We start from the raw sequence: 24,265 nt of genomic DNA, 5'->3' as shown, positions 1-24,265 counted from the left end.
ATTTCATTTTTGATTTTGGCAACAGCAAATAATTTCTTTTTTAAAATTTATATTATAATTATTATTTATTTATTTTTAAGGGTATTATGTTGTGGAAGACTATTGTGACACAAAACAGGGAAAAAAGCAAAGAAAATATCATTTCAGTTTTTAAGTTTGTTTTTTTTGCTTAGGAAACAGCAGTTTGTCAAAACAAACAAACACAAAAATTGTGGTTTGCATTAAATGAAACTGGAAACAGCCTTTTGACAAAAACACAATCAACTAAAACAAAAATATTGAGTTTATATTTTGTTTTGTTTTTGTTGTTTTTAACTCTTTATAATTATTCCTATTATTATTATTATTATTATTATTATTATTATTATCATTAATAATAATAAGCGGTTAAGGATAATTCATTAATTCTCCTTAACCGCTTATCCGCACTCGGGTAGTGCTGCATGTTTTTGGACTGAACATGTTAATTCCACACAGAGGTGCCTTAGGCCGGAGTCGAACCAGCAACCCTCTTGCTGTGTAGCCCCTATAATAATAATAATAATAATAATAATAATAATAATAATAATAATGATAAATATAGTTTTACGGTCTGGATATCTGTCTACCACAAAAAATGAAACAAGTGGGAAACAAACCTCTGAAATCTAAATATGTTGTTGCTGCAGCTGATTATAATTGTTATCATAATCATAGGCGTAATTTATGGGGGGGATGGTTGCAACCCACCCAATAATCCAAACCAGCCACCACAACCCACCCAATATGATACCATAATTATTGATAATGAATTTTAAGTATTATAAACACGTCAATGTGGTAGATTTTCTCAATTTAGCAGTAAAAAATAGGGACGTTTGAAAAAAGGATGTAAAATACTTGATTGTAGCAAGGAGACCAGGCATAAAGAAGTTTGAAAATTGTTGTGAATGTGATTTATGCTATATTTTCACTATTTTTCTGATCTGTCTTTTCCTGAATGACTCATGCAGCCTGTGTGTTTTTTATGTTTATTTACTTGAGCAAATAAATGAAGTTTATGTTATGTTGGTAACAGCAGTTTGACAAAATGTTGAGATTAGTCTTTTCTCTCCTTTTTTTTTAAGACAAAGAAGAAACAGTGGAAAAAAAAACCTTCCCAAACTAAATCACTGTGGTTTGCTTTAACCCATAAGAACCCAGACGTATTAATCCTTGAAGGAAAGTTATGGGGGATATACCACAGACCAAGTGGTCCACATAGAACACGTTTATGATGTTTTAAAAAAATTCTACCCCTAAATGTCAAAGGTCTGTGATGTGACATAATCGTTACATTGGGAGTTTATGGAATTTATGTTTATGATATTTCTTATTTTAAAATAAATAAACTAGACACCTTTTCTGCTTACAGAAACACAAATTTGCCTTTTTCTGACGTATACGTCACAGCGATATTTTTATTACTTGTTTTATATTAATTTGTTCAGGAAATATGGTCAAACAGGTTAAATGCAGACGTTGAATTTCCCCATTGTGGGACTAATAAGGAAATCTTAATCTTAAACTGAATGTAGGGAATCCTAAATTGCACTGTATCATGTTTTATCCAGGGTAAGGGCACCTTAGAGGGAACTGCAACAGGTTATTTTATTTATTTATTTATTTATTTATTTTATTTATTTTTACCTATTTCAGCCTATTTTCTCCACTGTAAGAACAGCCTATATGGCACTGCGTTGGGTTTTCTCCACTAGAATTTTTTTTTTTAATATTTTAACTCAACAGCAATAATACAATATAGGACATTAATGGATTAGAGTATTTAAATGGGTTTAAACTTAGCCTAACAGCAAAAATAAGCTTTTTGAAATTAGCTGCTTTTTCACATTTCTGTCACACAGTCAAATAGTCTTGCTAAGGGACTTAATGAATTAAGGTGAAGCATAAAGCTGAATATAGGAGTTTATAGAACATTTAAAGTGTTTGTTACATGCGTGTCACCATGGGTTCTTATGGGTTAAATGACTTGTTGCTGCAGCTGATGGCTGTTGACATGTTGTGACCTTTCGTCATTTGAACCGCACTTGACCTGTTGACCCTCCTCCTCCCCCCCGCTGACACCTCACCGTGTTTCTTCACTTCCAGCGGGCTGCAGATCTCCTGGAGACCCGCGGAGGTCGCTCTGCTCTCTGCCGTCTCTCCTTCTCTGTCTCCGTATACGACTCTCTCCCTCCTCTGCCCTCCCCTCATCCTCCCTCAGATATACTACAGCACAGAAAGGAGGAAAAAAAAATCTGATCAAGCTTTTCCGGTCTGCTAGCCCTAATTTCCTCTCAAGACCTCTGGCGTTTGGACGCGCAGGCACAGAGGGGGAGATATCCTGGTCGAGGAGCAGCGAGGAGAAACTGGGGCACAACAAGCCGCGCGCCTCTGCACGGTTCCTCATGAGTAAGGTAATGCATCCTGCCCTCAGTGTAATGTGTCTGGGAAGGAGGAGTGTGTGAGAATGGATCGGCGGATGGGAGCGCGGCAGCTCCGTGCCATCCCATCCGCGCGTCTCTCCGTCTCCGTGAAGCCGCCACAGAGCGCCCGCCGATGCGCCCCCAGCTGCACTCACCTCCGGGCATTTGTCCGCTCGTCATTACATAACTCGGCGTTTTTTTAGTTGCTTGCAGTGAATTCATTTCATCAGGAGGCAGGAGAGGCGTCTGGTTCGCTGCCCCATCAGCACGAAGCTGCAAGCGGCGGCAGGCAGGCAGGCGACGCGGCGTGGATTTAAAGCCGGACTGTGCTGCTTTTTGCTGTCGTGGACTGGAGCTCCAGCAGAAAGGGTGGAAACCTGAATCCACCGGTGATGAGAGCTCACTCTGAGAGGTTTTCACTGGTGTTCTTCCAGAAGCATCTGGAAAGGATAAGACAGGGATACACTCCCCCTCAGGAGGATCATTCACATATCAGACATTTCAGTGTTTCAGCTCTGCGTGAAGTATTCCAGCATTTGTTTTAATGTGAAATTGGTTTAACCATAACCGTTTATACAATCTCCTGTGCACCAGTAACTTGGTGCATTCTATCAGTGGTTAAAGGACAAATACCCTCATCCAGACTCCAGCACATATTAGAAAACCCTGCAAGCTTTCCTTGTAGCTATGCAGTGAAGATGTGTGCAGCCAGGTTTAATGGCTGTGCCGAGGAGGCCTCCGCCGCCAGTGGTGGCGGAGGTGGTGCCGCAGGGGCTGCTGGTCCGATCATTGCCTCCAGGATGCTGGACTGGACGGATGCGGGTCCTCGCATCCTCCACAGCCTGGAGATGGGCACGGTGATGACCATCTTCTACCAGAAGAAGTCCCAACGGCCCGAAAGGAGAACCTTCCAGATAAAGCAGGACACGCGGCAGATTGTGTGGAGCAGAAACCCCGACAAGATAGAAGGAGAGGGTGAGTATTGATGTGCACTTCTTGTGTCAGTCACAGATTCTGGATCAGAAGATGCTGAATTGTCAGCTGAGGCTGAAGTTTCTGAGAACATGCTGACGAACACAGAAACAGAACACCAGGGACCGTTTCTTTTTCTGTGTGTGCAGCTTTTAAAACGCTGGTTCACAAACTTTTGGCTCGTTTTGGCCTTTTTGGGACAAACTCCAGTGTAACCAAAAACCAGTGGTGGAATGTAACTCAGTACATTTTACTCAAGTACTGTACTTAGACACAAGTTTAAAGTACTTTAGTCAAATCTTATTTTCTGGCCATTTTCATCTTCTACTTAGCTACATTTCAGAGGGAAAAACATATTTTTTTTTACTTCACTTCACTGGTTACTAATTACGTAACAAAATAAATTATTTGCATTTAAGAAAACACAAGAATAGTTTAAAAATACTATGTTTTTTTGTAACCTATATTACCCTACGTTTTATACAAGTAAAAACCATGAATAAGTGAGTTAATCTGTGTTTTCAAATCTGGTGGGGTTTTTTTTTACCTTTTCCAAAAAAACTGCCTACCCCAGCTTTAAATCTGAATTTTCAACTTAGACATTTTTTAATGGCTGCTTGTGTTTGGACAACATCTAACTTTTGATAACTTTAGTAGTCAGATAGAAAGTTTGTCACTGGAAAATTTATTTTGATAATGTAAACATATGCACTCAGAGTTTAACCAGGTGACACCTGAGCAAACTCTGTTCTCTGATCTGATCAGAATGATCGTCTGATTTAATGTGTTTAAAAGATCCAGAAAAGAGCTATTTAGAAGATCTTTTTTATTGAAACATTATTTTCACTGCAACAATGAACTTTGATGCTCAAAAAAAGACCTAACTATTTTTGTTAGATGAAATATTGTCCCAGAAATTATTGCAATAAACAATATTATTGTGATATAAAGACCAATTTATGGCATTGGTCTAATGACATATTAGGATTATAATGCCAGTAAATCATTTCAAAGAGGAATGAGCGTGAATGTGGAATATATATATATATATATATATATATATATATATATATATATATGTATCCTTAATAAATAAACCAACAGAGCAGAAAGGATTTTTTATTTTGATAAGTCCATATGGTAATTATCATGACAGGCCTTGTTGTTTTGGTACTAAAACTGTGGCATATCAGCATCAGTATTAAAAAGAGGATTGACAGAGTAGAACCTCTGCCTCTGCACACACTGCAAAAAAAGCCAACTTGTATTTTTTGGCCTTAAACAGTGATTTCATTTGGTAAAACTTGGAAATATAAATTAAGTTAGCACAACAAAGGAAGCCAGTTTGCCAAGCCAAGTTTGTGAGTTGTTGTTATTTATATCTTTAAGTTGGGGTTCACAACAAGGGACAATAGTTCTGCTAACTCTTATTTCTTTGTTGTGAAATTTGGTCATTAGCAATAACTAACGGCTAACTGATGCTAGCAGGTAACTGATGCTAGCGGCCAACTGATGCTAGCGACGCTGCTTGTTACAGCTACAAGAGTAGCCATTAGCGTATCAATGCTAACTCAAAATTGTGATCACAACATTAGCTGACATTTCATAGCGGCGTGACAATCGTGCCAGAGAAGTTGAGTTGAGCAAACTCAAAAACAAAACTTAAAATATTTTGTTTAATTGTCCAACTTAAAATTTTATTGAAGTTTGTTGCCTTGAATTTTTGAGTTCACCCAACTTTTCTTTTTTTGCAGTGCACCTTTATGGCTGGTTAAAAGTCTGTTTTTGTAGTTTGGGTGTTCCTACCCTTTAGAAGGAGCAGATTAGTTTCTGTTTCTGTGTGTTTCTGCTGTATAGTGCAGGAATGTGTATCCCTGCATGTGACCCCCCTCTCTCATCCTGACCCCAACTTGCAGCTGAGGTGCTGTCATGGCCACCTCAGCTGACAGACGCATCACAACCCTTTGACCTCTGCTCCTCCGTGTCGGCCTGCAGTGACTCTCCAGACCAACATGGTCTCACAGGAATCCATGAAATAGCCACGGATTTGCTTAACTCAAAATCCGTGGAATAGCCACGGAATCACTCAAATTTCTGTGAAACTGACACGGATTTCACTATAATGCAAGTTAATGACAGTAATATTCCAACATACAAAGTGATTATGTACATTAACTGAGTGAATATTTAAAAAATAAAACATATATTTCTTGCTAGAAATGTGATCAAAATCCATTTTAATGCAGAAACTAAGTCAAAATATTGATTTTTTTCACTAAAAATGAGAGAACTGTCCGCCATGTTTTTTGTTCTGACCGCCGGGACCTTGAAAGTCACGTGACTTGGAACAAACCAATAGGAACAAATATCCATGGAATAGCCACGGGATATGACTGTCATCAACTTGAATTGTAGCGAAATCTGTGTCAGTTTCACGGAAATTTGAGTTATTCCGTGGCTATTCCACGGATTTTGAGTTAAGCGAATCCGTGGCTATTTCACGGATTCCTGTGAGACCAGGTTCCTCCAGACATAGTAGCATACACGCTGCTGCCACATGGACCCTGAATCCTGGTCCAACCTCGAGCCTCCTGTCCGCCTGACTGACTGACTGACTGGCTGTGGGCTGAGGCGGCGGTGGCAGCCTGTTGGCGTGGAGTCAAGTGGCGGTGGTAAACCTAAAGCAGGAGGCGGTTGTTGTTCCGTCGACTCGGCCCGTCGGAGCAGCGTTCTGCCTGTCTGGGTGTGGAGGCTATTGTCTGCGTCCTGGATTTTGTGGCCTGGGGGAGGATTTGTTACAGTGTCTGTTAGCACCGAGAAAACTTATGGCATTCACAACTGGCATGATAGAGTTTCCTTCTGTCTGCCATGTGTTATTCTAACTCTCACACTGTATGGTAGCACCCTGTAAAAAAAAAAAAAAAAAAAGACTCCTCTTTCCCCCCCCTGTGAGATAGGAATAGGTTTACTGCTGTCAGGTTTATTTTACCATCACCTCACTGAAGGTGATTGTGATCGCCATAACTTAAGAGAACATGAAAGAAGAAGAAACCTACCAATTTGCTTCACAACAAAACACAAACAAATACAGAAAATGCTGCAAGTTGCATTAAACAAAAAAAAATCCTGGCACACTCAAAGCTGATAACAACATGATTTTTTGCTAGTTTTTAACTGAACTTTGGAAGCTAATAATCAGTAAAAGTTGAACACTTGTTGTAGAAATAATCAAAGATATTATCTGCAGTAAATCAGTTAGGTGATTCAAATGTTTAAACTAAAATGAATGTTATATTTTGCACTTTAGCCAACACCATCAACAGGTAGTTGACAATAGTAACGGCACTCATGGGAGCAGGCATACGTCACCCCCACTTGCTGCCAACGTGGGAAAGCTAGCGGCACCATCTCTAAGAACTGCTGCATCTTATTTTGCATGTCGACCAATAAAAAAAAAAAACCTAGTTTACAATTTTCTATACCTGCCCACAGAGAGAAGGACAGTAAACAGAGCAGCATGACTCAGTAGGGAGAGAGCTTATCTGGTAATCTAAATGTTACTGATTCAATATCCTGGCCCTTAGGTCCTCGTGCAAAACCCTGAACCCCTAACTGATACTGATGGACATATTGACATCTGGCATGGCCTCTAACATCAGTGTGTTAATGTGTGTGTGAACAGGTAAATGTTGGCTTGTGTTGTGAAACGCTTTGAGTGGTTGGTGGATGAAAATAGTGCAATATAAATGTTTCTGTATTTGCAGCATGCTTGCTTCTGCAGCATCTTTGTACTTGCAGTGTGGTTTCTTATCTGCAGCATGTTTCTGTATGTGTAGTAGGGTTGTCACGATACTAAAATTTTCAACTCGATACCGATACTCAGGAAAATGTTCGATACTCGATACCTTTTTCAATACCACAAGGATAAAAAAAAGGACCCCAAAATTTAACAGAAATATTTTTATTAATAAGAAAAATGCAACATGTAAAAATGAACAGAACCACAGGTTAAATATTTATAATAAAAAACAGTTGTGCAAAAAGAAACTGCAACTATGATAACAAGCTTCAGATACTCGATACTTTTGAAAATGATTTTTGTATCCGGATACAACGTTTTAGTATCGATACTTTTTTGAGTATCGATACTTTTGACAACCCTAATGTGTAGTGCATACCAGTATTTGCCAACCTGGTCTCACAGAAATCCGTGAAATAGCCACGGATTTCGCTTAACTCAAAATCTGTGGAATAGCCACGGAATCGCTCAAATTTCCGTGAAACTGACACGGATTTCGCTACAATGCAAGTTAAAGACAGTCATATCCCGTGGCTATTGGTTTGTTCCAAGTCACGTGACTTTCAAGGTTCCGGCGGTCAGAACAAAAAACATGGCGGACAGTTCTCTCATTTTTAGTGAAAAAATTAATATTTTGACTTTGTTTCTGCATAAAAATGGATTTTGATCATATTTCTAGCGAGAAATATATGTTTTATTTTCTAAATATTCACTCAGTGAATGTTCATAATCACTTTGTGGTGAAGATCTCGCCAGAAAAATATGACTGTCATTAACTTGCATTGTAGCGAAATCCGTGTCAGTTTCACGGAAATTTGAGCGATTCCGTGGCTATTTCACGGATTTCTGTGAGACCATGTTGGTATTTGCATTCTGCATTTTGCGTTCTGCATGATTGTCAGACGGAGGAAGATGTTTTCTTCATTTGTGCTTTGTGTTTCATATATTTGCATGGGTACTAAACTCTCAGGGCCATTGCATTTTACTTTCTTTCCCATCTCCAGTCTACCTCCCCTCTGTCATTCTACAGAAGCTCAGAGACTAATGCACACATGCAGGTGTTGTTTCTACTCAGGGAAGTCTCGTCAATTATTTATCCATAATCATAAACCATCATAATCACGGCGCCTTCGCTAATCCAAGGGACAACAAGTAGGAGTCTGAGCGTGCACGAACCCACGTCGAACACTTTCGTCACTCAAATCTACAAAATCCGACACAGATGAAAACACTGCTTTCACATACACGCTTTCATAACCCACAAACGGCCCTTTACTGACGACCTCCCTCTGGACAAACTCAGCAGTACATTCCAGGAACTCAGCGGGTCTCTCCTTCACTTTATCTCCCATAGCTCTATCTCTCAGCTACCCATTTTTCTTCCCTCCTCCTCCTCCTCTCCGTTTTCCTCCTCCAGCTGTCCTTTCCAGTTTCCTTCCCCCCACACACCCACCTAAACACCCTTCTCATTTTCAAGATTTTTCTCTGACCTCCCATGTCACTTTCTCAGTCTATTTTCTTTCACTTTCATTCTGAAGTTCAAGGTCATTCATCCGATGCGTTTCTTCTCAGAAATCTCACTCATATTTATCTAAGTGACCCCTCCACTCTGTCTCCCTCACCTCCCCCTTCTCCCCTGCTTTTCCTTCCTTTATTTTAAAGCAAACAGTAGAGAGAAAAAAATAAGTATGAGGCAACAAAAACAAAGTTTCTCCCTCAGCTTTGCTGTTTTTCTTTGAGATGAGCGCCTTGGCAAACAGTGGAGGTATTAAATCCTGAGGCAAAGGAAGTGCGGGGTTATCAGGGAGTGTCTCGTTTCCCGTCTCAGATTGAAGGCTGGAAAACAAAAGGTTTAGCATCTTCTGCAGGAAGCACGGACGTGGACCACAAATGAGGCGCTGGCTTGGTGGCGTGCACCAACAGGGAATAATATAAAGCGTCATTAAGACTGTATCAGTGTGTTTACCAAAACTTGCAAACACAGGAACTAAGTTTGCATGCACACTAATATTCCACCACTTTTTTTCAAATATGACAATATTCCAAATTTGATACAGGTTTTGTAAACAGCATATTCTGTTTGGATGTTCTGAATTAGGCCTTTATTTTCTGAATTTTAAAGACGTTGGATATGCTGATATTTTGGGGTTTTTAGGAGCGCTCTTTAAGCGAGTATGCAACACATTCGGATGATGCATTGGGAGTTTTTACCGCCCTTTTTTGACGCTCAGCTCTCCATCAGCTCTGTGCATTGTACACAAACAGTGTGAAAGGCTGGGGCAGAGATGCATGCCCAAAAAACAAGGAGAAACACACCTACTTTTAAAAATAATGAAAGACTATATCAACAGATTTTGGATCTGTGCAGATATCGGTACGCCAACCTTCTGAAGTGACCCCTCTGTTATTTACTTCCAACTTTATTTCACCATGTTTCGATCAGCCTCCCATCTATCCACTCGTTTACCTATTTTATAACCTGTGCTGTGGGTTATTTTTCACTCTCCCTGTGATTTATAATCTCTGAATAGACTTCTGCCATCTGGTAGGGAGTGATGTCACCAGCTATACCAGGAACAGTTTGTTTCACTGGAAATGCTCTGCAATTATCCACGGCTGGTGGTTTCAGGTCAGCAGTGCACACAAGTAGTGGTGCATTCAGGGAACTTCTATTCAGTCCGAGCAGTGAGAACTTTAACTGGGGAAAGAAGGACAGTTAGTTCATGTTAGTCTATGAGACTGTTGACTGTGTCTTTTTCACTCTCACCTCACCTCTCCCTCTGGTTACACAAGTTCACATCCAAAACGATTATTTAAAGCAGTGTGTGTGTGTGTGTGTGTGTGTGTGTGTGTGTGTGTGTCTTTATCACAACCATGTTTACAGCCTGGACTGGGATTAAAGGCCATATTGGGAGGACTCGTGTGAGTGAGTGTGTGTGTGCTTACCTATGGGGGCTTGTGTGTCGTGCAGTGAGCTGGGTGTGTGTGTCCAACGTCCAGACTAAATGGCAGGAAGTAATAAAGGGAAAGAGCAGGGAAAAACAAATACCAGCTTTTGGTTTACTTTAATATCAGTTTAAGAGGAAAGGGAGTCAACTTTACTAACAAAACTTACCTGAACCTGACCTGTACTGAAAGGAAACTTTTTTTATATGTCTCAAATGTCTTCATTTCATACACCCTTGTGTAGTCTAATCGTTCTGCATACTTTCCTTTTCCTAAGAGTCAAAATGAGCCGCTGTTATTAGATTCCTATAATAAAGAATCTTTATTTCATTTCAAACTATGTTTCATTCATTAAAAAATTTGTGAATGTTAGAGTTTTCCCTCTTCACAGTTCAGAATAACTGAAGGGAAACACAGACAGTCTGGAACTTCTTTGGCATTATAGTTATACAGTATAATGAGGAAATCAGCTACAAAATACTAGTCTTCTCCCATGTTTTAACCCTTGCCCCCAACCCCAAAATATGCATAAACAACAGCATTAAATAAGGACAAAAACTGAAAAAATCGTTAAATTTTTTTTTTAAAGGAAAAAAATATTTTTTTTCCTGCAATTGAACATGGTGGTGGGTTATTTTTGACCCTTATGACAACACAAGTGTTAAAGAACTATATTGCGTTTCAACGTTTAAGGTTTCATTATAAACAGCAACAAAGGGTCACAAAGTTTAAGGAAAATGTTCAACGGATGTTTAGCTCAGGGTTTTTGGGAATATTGGACTTTTTTCACAATTTAAATGTTAATGGTGTACTTATTTTGGAAAAATAAGGTACTTTTTAATTTTTTTTATAAAACAGCATGTCACTGTAGCTTTTATCACACAAACAGCAAAAATTGCGCACTTGTTAGGAACTATTTTCAGCAGCGTATTAATCCACATTTATGGCAGGATGGTGTGTGTGTGTGTGTGTTCATGGTAATAAAGGAACATGACGTGTTTTTAATAGTTTTTTGGACAACAATGAAGCTATATGGCAGGAAGAAGATATATCAGCCTTTGATACCCACAATAGTTGTTAGTCGATGTGTTCACTGTTATTTTTTCTCTTTGTAAATTTTTGGTTTGTTCACAATAGGAAAAAAATAATCAGAATTATCCTTAGTTTTATCAGGTAGTTATTGAATAGAATAGAATGCCTTTATTGTCACTATACACATGTACAATGAGATTTAAGAGCTGACTCCAGAAAGCAGTGCGACAATAAATAAAATACATAAAAGATATACAATATAAACATAAACATACACCTACTTAGGCAAGTAAATGTAAAGAAAAAAAAAACATATAATGTAAAACATAGGCAAGAAAGGGAGGTAAGGTGCACAGTCTTCAATTCAATTTGCCATGATGCTATTTAGTGTTCATAAATATATTGCACATTGAAGGACATTTTATTGCACAAATTATTGCTCATTGCCGAGAAATATTGCACAGTAATAAAGTCCATATGGAAAGTCAGTGCATATGAGAGTTCAGGGTTGTTATTGCTTTTTATTATTTATTTTATTGTGCTGTGCAACAGGAATATTCTTCACAGTTTTTGTTGTAGAATTTCCCTTTTCTAAAAGCTTAAAATGGAGCGGATCATCTGTGGGTAAGAACTCAGATTCAGTGTTCTTGCTGCTCTGAACCCCCCCTCAACCCTCCCAGTATAAATTATGGACACATTTCCATCCGAGGATAATGGACTTTCTCTCTTAATCTCATGCCAAACGTGCTCCCTGTCATCTCCACATGCGGGAGGCTCAGATAGGAACCAGATTTCTCCTCTCGGCTCTTTGATTCAGGATTATATACAACCTGCTGAGGACGGCCCGTTTTGGCCCGATAAAGACCAGCAACAGGCTTCGATTGTTCTGTCCTGATGTCCCCTGGTGTCTACCTGTGGGCCACATCACTTTGTCTTAGTGGGAAGTTTTGATCTCTTTCTGCGTTTATTCTTGTTTTCATTTGGCTGAAGTTTCTTTGCGCTGGAAGAAAGCATCAAAACTCAACCTTCAGTTCCATTGTGCATGTGTGTGCACTGTAAACAATTGTCTTGTAAATTAACACTAAAATACTGGCAGCAGGTTTGCCAGCATTCTACTGTTAATTTTAAAGTTCCCTTACTGTTATCTACTTTACAGGATGTTACTGTGACAAAACCACATACTGAATTACAGTAAAATCCTGTATTTCATTGATTTTTACAGTAGACTAAAACACAGTATAGTGCTGAAGCTAGTTATAATATTGTTGCAGTATACAAAGCATATTACTGTCTGAAAGCCAATCACTACACTGTAAAAAAAGATAAACAACAGCTACTCAATAAAATTGAGGCAAAAGATTGCACGCAATATTATTAATTAAATCTAACTACGTTACAAGTTGAGTTAATAACAACTTAACAGGAAGTGTTAAGTGTCAATTAAAAACAGACTAATTCTATTGTGTTGGATTCATTCAAAATTCTCTTGATTTAGAATTACATACACATAAAGATTATATTTAATGTGATCAAAATAAATAGATTCTATCTCAGACATTTTTATATTAAAGTTACTTAAACAACTGCCTCAAAATCAAGGACGCATTTAATATTTAATACATTTTATCAAATATATTAAGTAAAATGAAATGACTACAGAATCATTTATTACAGTGTATGAATTTAGCGCTGTCTTCCCTGTAACCTCAGTAATTTTAATGTACCATATACTGAATGAGTTAGTTAAGTAAAATACATCCATTAAAAAATATGTACAAAAAGAGACTTAGAAAATATCACATATATATATATCATATATTTTATGGGAAACGGCAAGCCTCCTACAAATATTGCCCAGAATGCATTGTTTTCTACAGTATAATACAATTTTAATGAAAAAACAGTATGTTACTGTCACAATTTGACTGTTTTCTTACAGAAAATTGTTACTGTGTGTGTGTGTGTGTGTGTGTGTGTGTGTGTGTGTGTGTGTGTGCTATAGTCGGCCTGTGTTCGGTGTGTGAATTCCGGAGCATCTATGAGTGTGTTTATGTGTGTTTGCACAAGACATCTGCTATGTCAATAAGCCGGGGTTTTCTTTGTGGGTGTGTCGACTGCTGCATGTGTCAAAGTGGAGTCCAGAGTTTACATCAGACTCTGCGGTCGGTCGCCCAACTTGACCACGCTGCTGTTAACCCTTCACTTTCAGTAGCGGTCTGTCTGTATATGGATTTCTCTATTAGATGGAGAAATAAGTGGACAAAACCTGCCACGAGTGCAGATTTTAAATGCTGACTTTTTACAGCTGGAAGAAAAAGTGTTACTAAAATGATAAAGCAAAATCACAGCTTCTGATGGAAATATTTACATTAAACAAACACCAAACCTAATCAACTGGACAAATATATCTTAAAATTCCTATCATACGATAAATCTTTATGGTTTTTCTTCAAATTACAAGCTGAGGTGGCAACCATCTCAAATAAATACATGTTTTAAAAAGAAATTGGCTCTCCACATGCTATACATATGAAACCATTTGCATTTCTACAGTCTCTACTTGCAACCTCTCCTGTCCTCTCCTCTCTGCTCTGTGCAAACAGATTTTCATGTGACTTTCATGAAATTTAATGTTTTTAACAGGATCTAGTTACTCCAAAACAGTTTATTTTTGGCAGCCTTTTAAATTAGACATGTAGAACAAGGTGATTTTGACAGAAATATCACAATTTTAAGCTTTGTTTTGGTTACGTTTTCCTAACAGAAACTTTTGTAACCTATGATCCATTCAAAGACTGTCGGAAAGTTCAAATTTCAACAATCATGTCTGTTTTCACAGTTTTTTGTGTATTTTTGGCGATCTTTCAATGAAAACAAACGTTTCTCTGGGTTCAGAGGGTTAAAATACCTGAATCATACTATAAATCTGTATTTGTTCCCCCTTAAAATTGCAAGCTGAGGGGGCAACCATCTCAAATAAATAAATGTTTAATTAACCCTCTGAAACAAGCGGTTTCAGAGCTATTTTTTTCTGTCACATTTGTGGCCTCATTTTTCACTGCAATATACAAGTCCTGCAGCTGAGTATCTAAGTCAACAGTCTTTGCTTCACTTTGCTCTTTTATGGGTCATTCAGCTGTTTTACCTCTTAAAGTGACTTCTGTTCTACAGGGATTCTTCTCTCCGTATATGTGAAGGAAAAGTTATTATTAAAAAAAGTGTCTGTTTGTTTGCTAAAAACCTCTGCAGACTTTTGGAGCATCCTGCCACCGACAGCTGAAATGTTTGTGTGTCTGTTTTTTGGCTCTCCGGACTCACACAAAGTCCATTTGTTGAGCTCTCTCCGGCTGCAGATTTCTGTGTGTTTGGCAGGGAAACGAACAACGTGCCAAACTGTGATTTATGGTTGTGCATATTTGTGTTCATGCAACACTATCCTTCCTTCCTTCCTTCCTTCCTCCCTCCTCCAGTCGACATACGGGAGATCCGGGAGCTGCGGTTGGGGAAGGGCTCCCGTGATTTCGAGCGCTACCCGGAGGAGGCCCGTAAACTGGACGCCGCCCACTGCTTCATCGTGCTCTACGGCCTGGAGTTCCGCCTCCGGACGCTCAGTGTGGCAGGTCAGTGTGTGTGTTCACTGCATGTGTGTTATATTTGGAGATTTATTTCACAGCCTCATCACACTACTTTCATATTTTATTTAACCCTTTATCAGGCAAAGAACTATGTTTGGTAACTTCAGGTAATATTTTGAGAAAAAAGTTGCAAATTTACTAGATTAAAGTGGCAAATCTACAAGAAAAAAATAGCAGATTTAAGAGATTTAAAGTGGCAAATCTGGCAAGTCGCAGATTTACGAGAAAAAAGTGGGAAAAAAGCAGCTTTTTTTCCCCCAGATTCAACAGTTTATATCTCATAAATCTGTGCCTTTTTTTCTCATAGATTTGCCACTTAAATCTAGTAAACTTTTTTCTCAAAATATTATCTAGCAATTTGTAATATCCTCCAATATTCTCTGGGGTTGGAATTTGGAATTTGCAAGTATTTCAATGAGTGTCCTATAAGGGTTAAAGTGGTGAATCTGGGAGAAAAAAGTTGCTTTTTTCCCACTTTTGTCTCGTAAATCTGCGACTTTTTTCGCACAGATTTGCCACTTTAAATCTCTTAAATCTGTGACTTTTTTTCTTGTAGATTTGCCACTTTAATCTAGTAAATTTGCAACTTTTTCTCAAAATATTACCTGAAGTTACCAAATGTAGTTCTTTGCCTGATAAAGGGTTAAACATCTTATCTGCTTTGTAACTACACCGGTTGAATGAAATAATGGCCGTGATTCATACAGATGTCTTGAAGGTTTATTTGCTCTCTCTCTAAAACAACAAAAAATAAACACTTCAAAAACACATACAACTTCCACTCACTGTTGAAGTCTGTCATGTTAGTTTCCATTAAGAAGTCCCCACATTAGCACAACAGAAATGTGCTGAAATAAAATAAAATAACCTCAAATGCACCAATGTCCATAATGAGGTAATATAAGATAAGTTATTCCTTTATTAGTCGCACAACAGGGACATTTCCAGTGTTACAGCAGCAAAAAGCATATAGGAAAAATAAAAAGAAGCATCAATAAAATAAGAATAAAAAAAAACAAGCAATAGTAACAAGAAATATAAAAGTATCAACAATTTAAACAAGAAGAAATATACAATTAGAAGCAATATAGACAGACTCAACAGTTGAAATTGCACCAGTACATAGTGAACAGAATTTAAGTTGCACAATGAATTAACATTAATAACGTGAAACATAAGGGAAAATTACTGTGCACCACTTGTACCACATGCAATATTGTTACTCATGTTGTTCTGACCCATAATGCAACTGACATGACCTCACCACACAAGCTCACATTTCCCACAATGCCCCTCAACTACTGTGACCCTGTTATATTCTGCAGTAAAAACCTCACATACAGGATAATACTTTTTAAGTACCATTTAGACATATTTATCAACCTATTTTTTTTGATTGATTGATTGATTGATTGATTGATTGATTGATTGATTGATTGATTGATTGATTAAGAATTTATTTGAACACAAAATAAAAGATGAACATTTAAAAACAAACGAACAACAATAAATACAAGACAACAAGACAAAATGAAACAACAAGACTCAACACTTCTTATGTTCATTTACTATATTCAGTTATATAACAAAAATAATATTTATATAAATGTATGTAGAACACATAGTAATGTAGTTTATAAACTCATTATTACCATTATTAACACATATAACTTGTTATTAACTTACAAACACATAAGTACACATACACCCATGTAGTCATAATGAGACAACAATGAACAAACAAACAACAACGACACACAAAAAAATAGTAATACATTTAAAAAATAAAACGTCAACAATAACCACCTACTGTCATTTCACACACCAGTTTTCATCCCTATATCGTGTGAAGACATGCTCTTTATATTTGATTTGAATTTAACACCTTATCAGTCACATTTTTAATCACCTTTTAATGACTTCATGCATTTAAATCATTATAAATTTATGTCTGAAACATACACAAAAATGAAACTGTCTCTGAAACGGTTGAATCTGATGTCGTCCATCACTCTCAGAAAGTATTTACACCTTTATTAGCATTAGTACAGAACACATGTGCAGCTGTTGAAGCCGACTGACAGCTGATCCAGCTGTGATCTGCTGCCGCTGCATTAGAAACGGACGTCGCTTCATGTGACGCTTCGGAGGAAAGGTCTTCTCATGTGTCTTAAAACTTTTCCTCTCTCCTCGCCTTGTTTCCTGGTGGGACGGACAAGGAAAAGATGTAAGTGAGGGAAACTTGGATGCAATAAAAAGAACATGGGCGCCACCCGGAGAGAGTCTGATCAGCTCTTATCTAGGGTTGTCACGATACTAAAATTTTCAACTCGATACCGATACTAAAATATTTGATGCTCTAAACCATTTTCGATACCACAAGGATAAAAACAAAGACCTCAAAATTTAACAGAAATGTTTTTATTAACAAGAAAAATGCAACATGTAAAAATTAACAGAACCACAGGTTAAATATTTATAATAAAAAACAGTTGTGCAAAAAGAAACTGCAATTATGATAACAAGCTTCAGATACTCGATACTTTTGAAAATGAGTATCGTATCCAGATACAACGTTTTAGTATCGATACTTTTTTGAATATCGATACTTTTGACAACCCTACTCTTATCCGACATACAAAACTACAGAAATGAGACTCAAGTTCAAATAGATTAGAATAAGCACTTGGATCAACTTTCAGATAAACATTTGAAGAATTAGGGGTGACTAAAGTCAGACATTTTTACACTTTTCTGTCTCTTTGTTTGTGTCTTTGCAGCTTTCAGCGAGGAGGAGGTCAACATGTGGATTACTGGTCTCAACTGGCTGATGGTGGACACTCAGAGAGCGCCAGCTCCACAGCAGATAGACAGGTGTGTGTCCATCTCTACAAATGTATGTGATTATACTCCACTGAATATCTTATCTGTTAACCCTTTATCAGGCGAAGAACTATATTTGGTAACTTCAGTGGATATCAAAACCGGGTCCCCATGTCTCTCTGTGAGGTCTTAGAACCACATGGATTTGGAGAAAAAAGTTGCAAATTTACTCGATTAAAGTGGCAAATCTACAAGAAAAAAAGTTGCATATTTAAGAGATTTAAAGTGTCAAATCTGTGCGAAAAAAGTCGCACATTTACGAGAAAAAAGTGGGGAAAAAAGCAACTTTTATCTTGCAGATTCACCACTTTAAATCTCATAAATCTGCACTTTATATTCTCGTAGATTTGGCTCTTCAATCTCGTAAACTTTTTACTCAAAATTTTACCCCCTCCCCCGGGTCCGTATGTTTTTTTACACATTCTGGTTGTATGTAATATCCTCCAATATTTATAGGGTTGAAATTTGGAATTGGCAAGTATTTCAATGAGTGCCCTATTAAGGGCTAACACTGATCTCAGACGGGCTCTGAATAGTTTTTAGATTCCTCCTAGAACTGAAACACATGATTATTTGAGACGATCAGTTGGTCAAAAGAAAATTAAATGGCAATAACTTAGATTGAAGCAATTTCTTTGAACAAAAATGACAATAAAACACTCATTATAGCTTCATTGTGTTTGAGTTTGGGGGCAAAACAAAACACTTAACCGACCAAACAATGAATCAAATAACCATGAAATTGCATCTGTGTTTAGACTTTGAAGAGATTGATTTTCCTTGATGTGATTAGTTGCATATGAAACTATTTATTTGTGTGTTCCTGCATCCCGAAGTGTGTGTGTGAGAAAGTGATATTTGGTTGCATCAAAAGAAGCAGCGACCTGGACGGCAAATGGAGGTGCTGGGCGGAGGTGAAGACAAATATTTGTTTTGGGATGAAAATATTTACTCCAGATGAATGTGCGGAGGCAGGTTTGGCTTCTGTGGTGCAAGCGGGAAAACAGAGGGCGGCTGTGGACATAATGTGAGCGGTATATGTGTTTGGAGACGGTCAGAGGAAACGAAAAGGCTAATTTTGTCTGTTTATGACACTTGTGTAAACTGTTTAAGGAGATTCGTCAGCTTTCACTGACAAACAGACTCTCAGTATCGAAGTACAAAGTGTAGAGAAATGTAAACTATAATCATCCAATAGCTGTACATATTATTTTACATTTTACAAAAGAGGTTAAAAAAGGATTTTTTTTAAGATATCTTATCAATTTCTAAAAAAAAAATTCAATTTGACATTTTTCGGAAATAGATGGAATAAACACAAATAATGCACAGTCTTATGAAACAAAACAAGGACGAAAAGATTATGAATTTAATGTATGTATGTATTTCTCTCGGCACGGTAAGAAACCCAGTACTTGAACTGCCCACACACGGTCAAGAGACATTATTTCAACTTTAAATGTCAAGTTCATTTCCTAACCCTCTGAACCCCAACAAGCTGCTTCAGGATGTTTTTTTTTTTTTTGGCTCTTTTTACATTTTACTCACTGTGGCCTTGTATTTCACTGCAATATATAAAATACATGTAAAATCTAGAAGTTGTGCAGCTCTATGGAATCAGCACAATCATGGCTAGAAGTGGGAACAACATAGCATTACGCATAGAGTGAAATATTTCAAGCCTGTATTTCTTGTAATTTTGGTGATTATGGCTTACAGATAATGAAAACACAAAAGTCAGTGTCTCAGAAAATTAGAATATTGATATTAAGATCAATAAAAAAGGATATTTTAAACACAAATGTCATGCTTCTGAAAAGTATCTCCATTTCCATATACTCAATACTTGGTTGGGCTCCTTTTGCATGAATTACTGCATTAATAAGGTGTGGCATGTAACAACAGCCCATAGACTCCTATGGGGTTCAGGTTAGCCGAGTAGGTTTTCCAGTCCAGCCCAGTAACACCATGGTCACTGAACCAGCTTTTGGTACCTTTGCCAGTGTGGGCAGGTGCCAAGTCCTGCTGGAAAATGAAAGCAGCATCTCCAAAGAGCTTGTGGAAGCATGAAGACTCTAAAATGTCCTGCTAGATGGCTGCTATGTTGACTGTGGACTTCAGAAAACACAGTGGACCAACAGCAGCAGAGGACATGGCCCCAAACCACCACTGACCCAGGACTCACATATTGAACTCTTTCACAATATTCTAATGTTCTGAGACACTGAGTTTTGTGTTTTCATTATCTCTAAGCCAGAATCATCAAAATAAAATAAAAAAACAGGTTTGAAATATTTCACTCTATGCATATTGAATCTATATAATGTATGAGTTTCACTTGCTGAAATGATTGACAAAAAATATAATAATAAACTTTTTCATGATATTCTAATTTTTTGAGATGTGCCTGTAGGTGATTTCTTCATTCAGTGCTTTTTCATTTCAGTCTTCAGTAATGCAGCGCAGCTTTTCAGTTTTAGCGATCGTTCACATTTTCTTTCGGAAACTTCTATTTTTAATCTCAACAGGATTTTCGTAATAATAATAATTTTATCTCTCTCTATCTCCATCTCCATCCCTCCCTCTGTAGGTGGCTGAGGAAACAGTTTGAAGTCATGGACAGGAGCCACGAGGGCAGGTGGGTGACTCGCCTCAAACACGTCAACACCCAATCAGAGCTCTCAGAGCAGTATGTGATGGAAGCTGATTGGCCGCTTGGTCACAGCAGGTCGGAGGTGGAGGTGGAAGCAGATCCAGATGTCATCAAAGAGCGAGTTGCACCTCTGCCCTTACCCTCCACACCTCACACACACACACACACCTCACACACACACACAGGCTTTCTCTCTCTCATATAAATGAGTCTGAGCTTCTGTTTGGGTGGAAGCCGCTCCAAGACAAACAGCCTGCCACCGCCTGATAAGCGGCAGGAAGTGATGCGATGGGCTGGGAGAGGGCAACTTCCTGTCTCCTGTGAAAATAGTAACAGTAGCTAGACAGAGGGAAGCGGGTGGAGAGATGAATCAGACCTGGCAGTGACGGCGGTCATTGACCCCTAAAGATCGTCTCAGAGCGCTGACCTGGATTCTTTTTCAGCTCCTACCTGCTTCTCTCGCTTCCTTCCTCGTGCTGTTTCTGTCGGCTGATGGTCATTCGTGTTTTTATAATTAATAAAAGTGATAAACCATGTGCTGTTTGTCCTGGAAAATAAAAATGTTGAGGTAAAGACATCAGCAACTGTAACAACGTTGGTGCAGATTCTTTTTAGTGAAAAAAAAAAAAAAAATCTCACCACAAGGTGCATTTATTAGCTGTTCTGGAGCTTTTCATCATTGTATTGAACTTTAAATGTTATATTTTTTGCAGAGCATCTTAACCCTTTGATGCACAACATGGGTCTAAAGTGACCCGACAGTTTTTATGTTCTATTTCTTTGCAATTAATTATTTTCATCATTCAGTATTCCAGGTTTTCCCCAATTAGTTTGTTTTTGATCATCATACATTCTAATTTTTTTGTTTTGCTTTCTTATTTTTTTAATGAAATCCCTGTTTGTGTCACTACTCTTCTAATGCACAACATGGGTGAAAAATGACCCATATCCATTATTTAGTTAAGTAGCTTGTTAAGCTAACTACTTAGCTAACTTCTTGGCTAAGTAGTTAGCTTAGCAAGCTACTTAGCCAAGAAGTTAGCTAAGTAGCTTGTTAAGCTAACTACTTAGCTAACTTCTTGGCTAAGTAGTTAGCTTAGCAAGCTAGCAATAATTAAGCAAGTAGTAAGCTATGTAATAATACAAAAACTTGTAGGGCTTGTAGTGGCAAAATGGAAATAATGATCTGTTGTTATCAAAAACAAGATATTTAAAGAATACTTGGAATATTCAATCATAAAATATGTTGATGTCAAAAATAGAGAACAGAAACACACAGCAGCATTAAATAACATGGGGAATGAATGAGGGTCATTTTTGACCCATGTTGTGCATCAAAGGGTTAAAGGACTCTGTGTTGTCTTGTCAAACTTAAAGTGCCTGTTGCACCATGAAAGATGACTATAAAGGTAACTATATATTTTTTACACATTGGTCCAACATGATCCATTCAAGGGCCATCGTAAAGCTCCAACACTGACGATAATTTCTGTTTTTACAGTTTCTTTCTATGATAAACTCTTTTTTTTAAGCAAAGATACATTTCAAACCCGGTTTTGGATTCAGATGTATATTTATGTATTATAAAAAAAAGGATAAATTAAATCAATAATTCGTATTAATCAGACGGGCCCATATTTCTCCGGAACCTGCCAAAACAATTGAAATATACCCTGAAAGAATAAAACCTGAGCACTATGATGTTGAATATCTACAATTTCATGACAGCTGGGAAAATCTGACTTGCTGCTGTGAAGAACAGACCCCAAGTACACTTTGTGATAGGATTGCAGTATTTTCTCAACACTTTTTTAAAGCTAAACAAATGCAACATGTATTGAAATTATGTATGATGCATGAAAAGAGTTAGTTTGAACTGCTAAACTTTATTAAAAAGGTATTATTGCACATAACTTAATGCAGTTGATTCTGAGGAGTTGGTGCGACAATAATGCCACGTTTTCCCTTTAAACAATCAGGGAAATGGACAAGACATGTCCCTTTCTAAACATTCTCTCTGAGCCTAATTAATAAAAAATATGTACAGGAGCCCTCCCTCTGAGCCTTGAAATGTAAAGTCTTGAAGATTACATTAACTCTTCAGACCATACAGCACCACCTCCTGGTAGAAAAAACACATAATATCACTGTAGCTCTTATGAGAGATTCTCTAAAGCAGTAGTTCTCAACCTTTTTGAGTCGCGACCCCCACTTTAACATGCGTTTAACAAAATGACCAAAAAAAGGAGACATAATGACCAAAAAAGACACAAATTGACCAAAAAAAGACATAAAATGACCAGAAAAGACACAAAATGACGAAAATGACACAAATTGACCAAAAAAGACACAGACTGACCAAAAAAGACACAAAATTACCAAAAAAGACACAAATTGACCACAAATTGATCAAAAAAAGACACAAAATGACCAAAAAAAGGCAAAAATGACAAAAAAAGACACAAAATCACCAAAAAAGACACAAATTGACCACAAAATTATCAAAAAAAGACACAAATTGGCCAAAAGAGACATTAAATGACCACAAAGACTAAAACACATTAACACATGAACACTGTAACACAGTGGAGACAGAGCTGACTTCCAAAATGATCTGGCGACCCCCAGAAATCATCTCGCGACCCCAATTGGGGTCCCGACCCCAAGGTTGAGAATAGGTGCTCTAAAGATCCAATGAAAATACTGTTCGTTTTTCAGGATTAGTCCTGAAAAAAAAGGTTTTCTAAAGTACTTTTCTTCTCTTGTTTGTTTTCAGCATCACAGTGAAGGATGTGAAAGCTCTGCTGCCTCAAATCAACTACAGAGTCCCAAACATGCGCTTTCTTAAAGACAAGCTCCAGGTCAGAGCAGGACATAAGTCTGATCAGTCTCTTTTTCCACCAACAGTCTCTCTGAATGTCCTCCTGGATGTTCAGACGGGACCACAGAGCTGTTAAACTCTCCTCCTCTCTGTTGTTGCAGGAGGTGGAGGCCCGGAGCGACCTGTCATACCCTAATTTCTCCCAGCTCTACAGAACGCTCATGTTCGACTCGCAGAAGAATGTGAGTTTCAGTTTTGTGTTTGCACGCATACACACAAGAAGTACTCAAATCCTTTACTGACATAGAACTATCACAGTGGAACAATAGGACCATATACTAGTTTTATTGCAAGATTTTGTTCCATATTTACGAATACTTTAAGCAGTTTATGCTGCTTAAATGCATGCTTTGTAATATTTCAGATGTTCTTTCCTACTTTTCCTACTTTTTGTAGGCAGCCATTGCTACCATTTATGTTCTATAGGACATGGAAATTAAATGACAGACTCTAGAAAGTTGTCTGATCCCTTTAGAGACAACATCAAGTCTGCAATCATTTCTGTTTTCTACAGAAAAGCAGCAACAACGTGGCAATGCAACTTAATCTGCAATTAAACTGCTTTACTGCACTGTAAAAAAAGATAAACAATAGTTACTCAATAAAATTGAGGCAACAGATTGCACGCAATATTATTAATTAAATCTAACTATGTTACAAGTTGAGTTAATAACAACTTAACAGGAAGTGCCTGTCAATTAAAAACAGACTAATTCTATTGTTGGATTCATTCAAAATTCTCTTGATTTAGAATTACATACACATAAAGATTATATTTAATGTGATAAAAATAAGTAGATTCCATCTCAAACATTTTTATATTAAAGTTACTTAAACAACTGCCTCAAAATCAAGGACGCATTTGTATTTAATACGTTTTTATCAAATATATTAAGTAAAATGAACTACAGAATAATTTATTACAGTGTGTGCAGCGATCATGTACATTTGACAGAAATTAACTCAAACAACATTCAGAATTGTTAGCTGTGATTTTATGTGATTTGATAAAAAATGCGA

The 24,265-nt window shown here is 37.5% G+C and overlaps 1 protein-coding gene across 2 annotated transcripts in view; it reads left to right on the top strand.

The window, feature by feature from the left end:
* The first annotated feature begins 2,272 nt into the window (after positions 1–2,272).
* Positions 2,273–24,265, top strand: part of LOC131977636 (1-phosphatidylinositol 4,5-bisphosphate phosphodiesterase gamma-1-like) — a 46,061-nt gene continuing 24,068 nt past the window's right edge. For both annotated transcript variants that reach the window (XM_059341041.1, XM_059341040.1), the window contains exons 1-6: positions 2,273–3,419; positions 14,664–14,813; positions 17,609–17,702; positions 20,302–20,349; positions 23,141–23,225; positions 23,347–23,427. In XM_059341041.1, coding sequence (XP_059197024.1) covers positions 3,143–3,419; positions 14,664–14,813; positions 17,609–17,702; positions 20,302–20,349; positions 23,141–23,225; positions 23,347–23,427 — 735 coding nt within the window. In that variant the 5' untranslated portion in view covers positions 2,273–3,142. The remainder of the gene's footprint in view (positions 3,420–14,663; positions 14,814–17,608; positions 17,703–20,301; positions 20,350–23,140; positions 23,226–23,346; positions 23,428–24,265) is intronic.

Source organism: Centropristis striata, chromosome 9 (genome assembly GCF_030273125.1).
Source record: "Centropristis striata isolate RG_2023a ecotype Rhode Island chromosome 9, C.striata_1.0, whole genome shotgun sequence".
Classification (NCBI taxonomy): domain Eukaryota; kingdom Metazoa; phylum Chordata; class Actinopteri; order Perciformes; family Serranidae; genus Centropristis; species Centropristis striata.
Note: the sequence above shows the minus strand (reverse complement) of the source record. Positions and strands in the feature narration are given on the sequence as shown.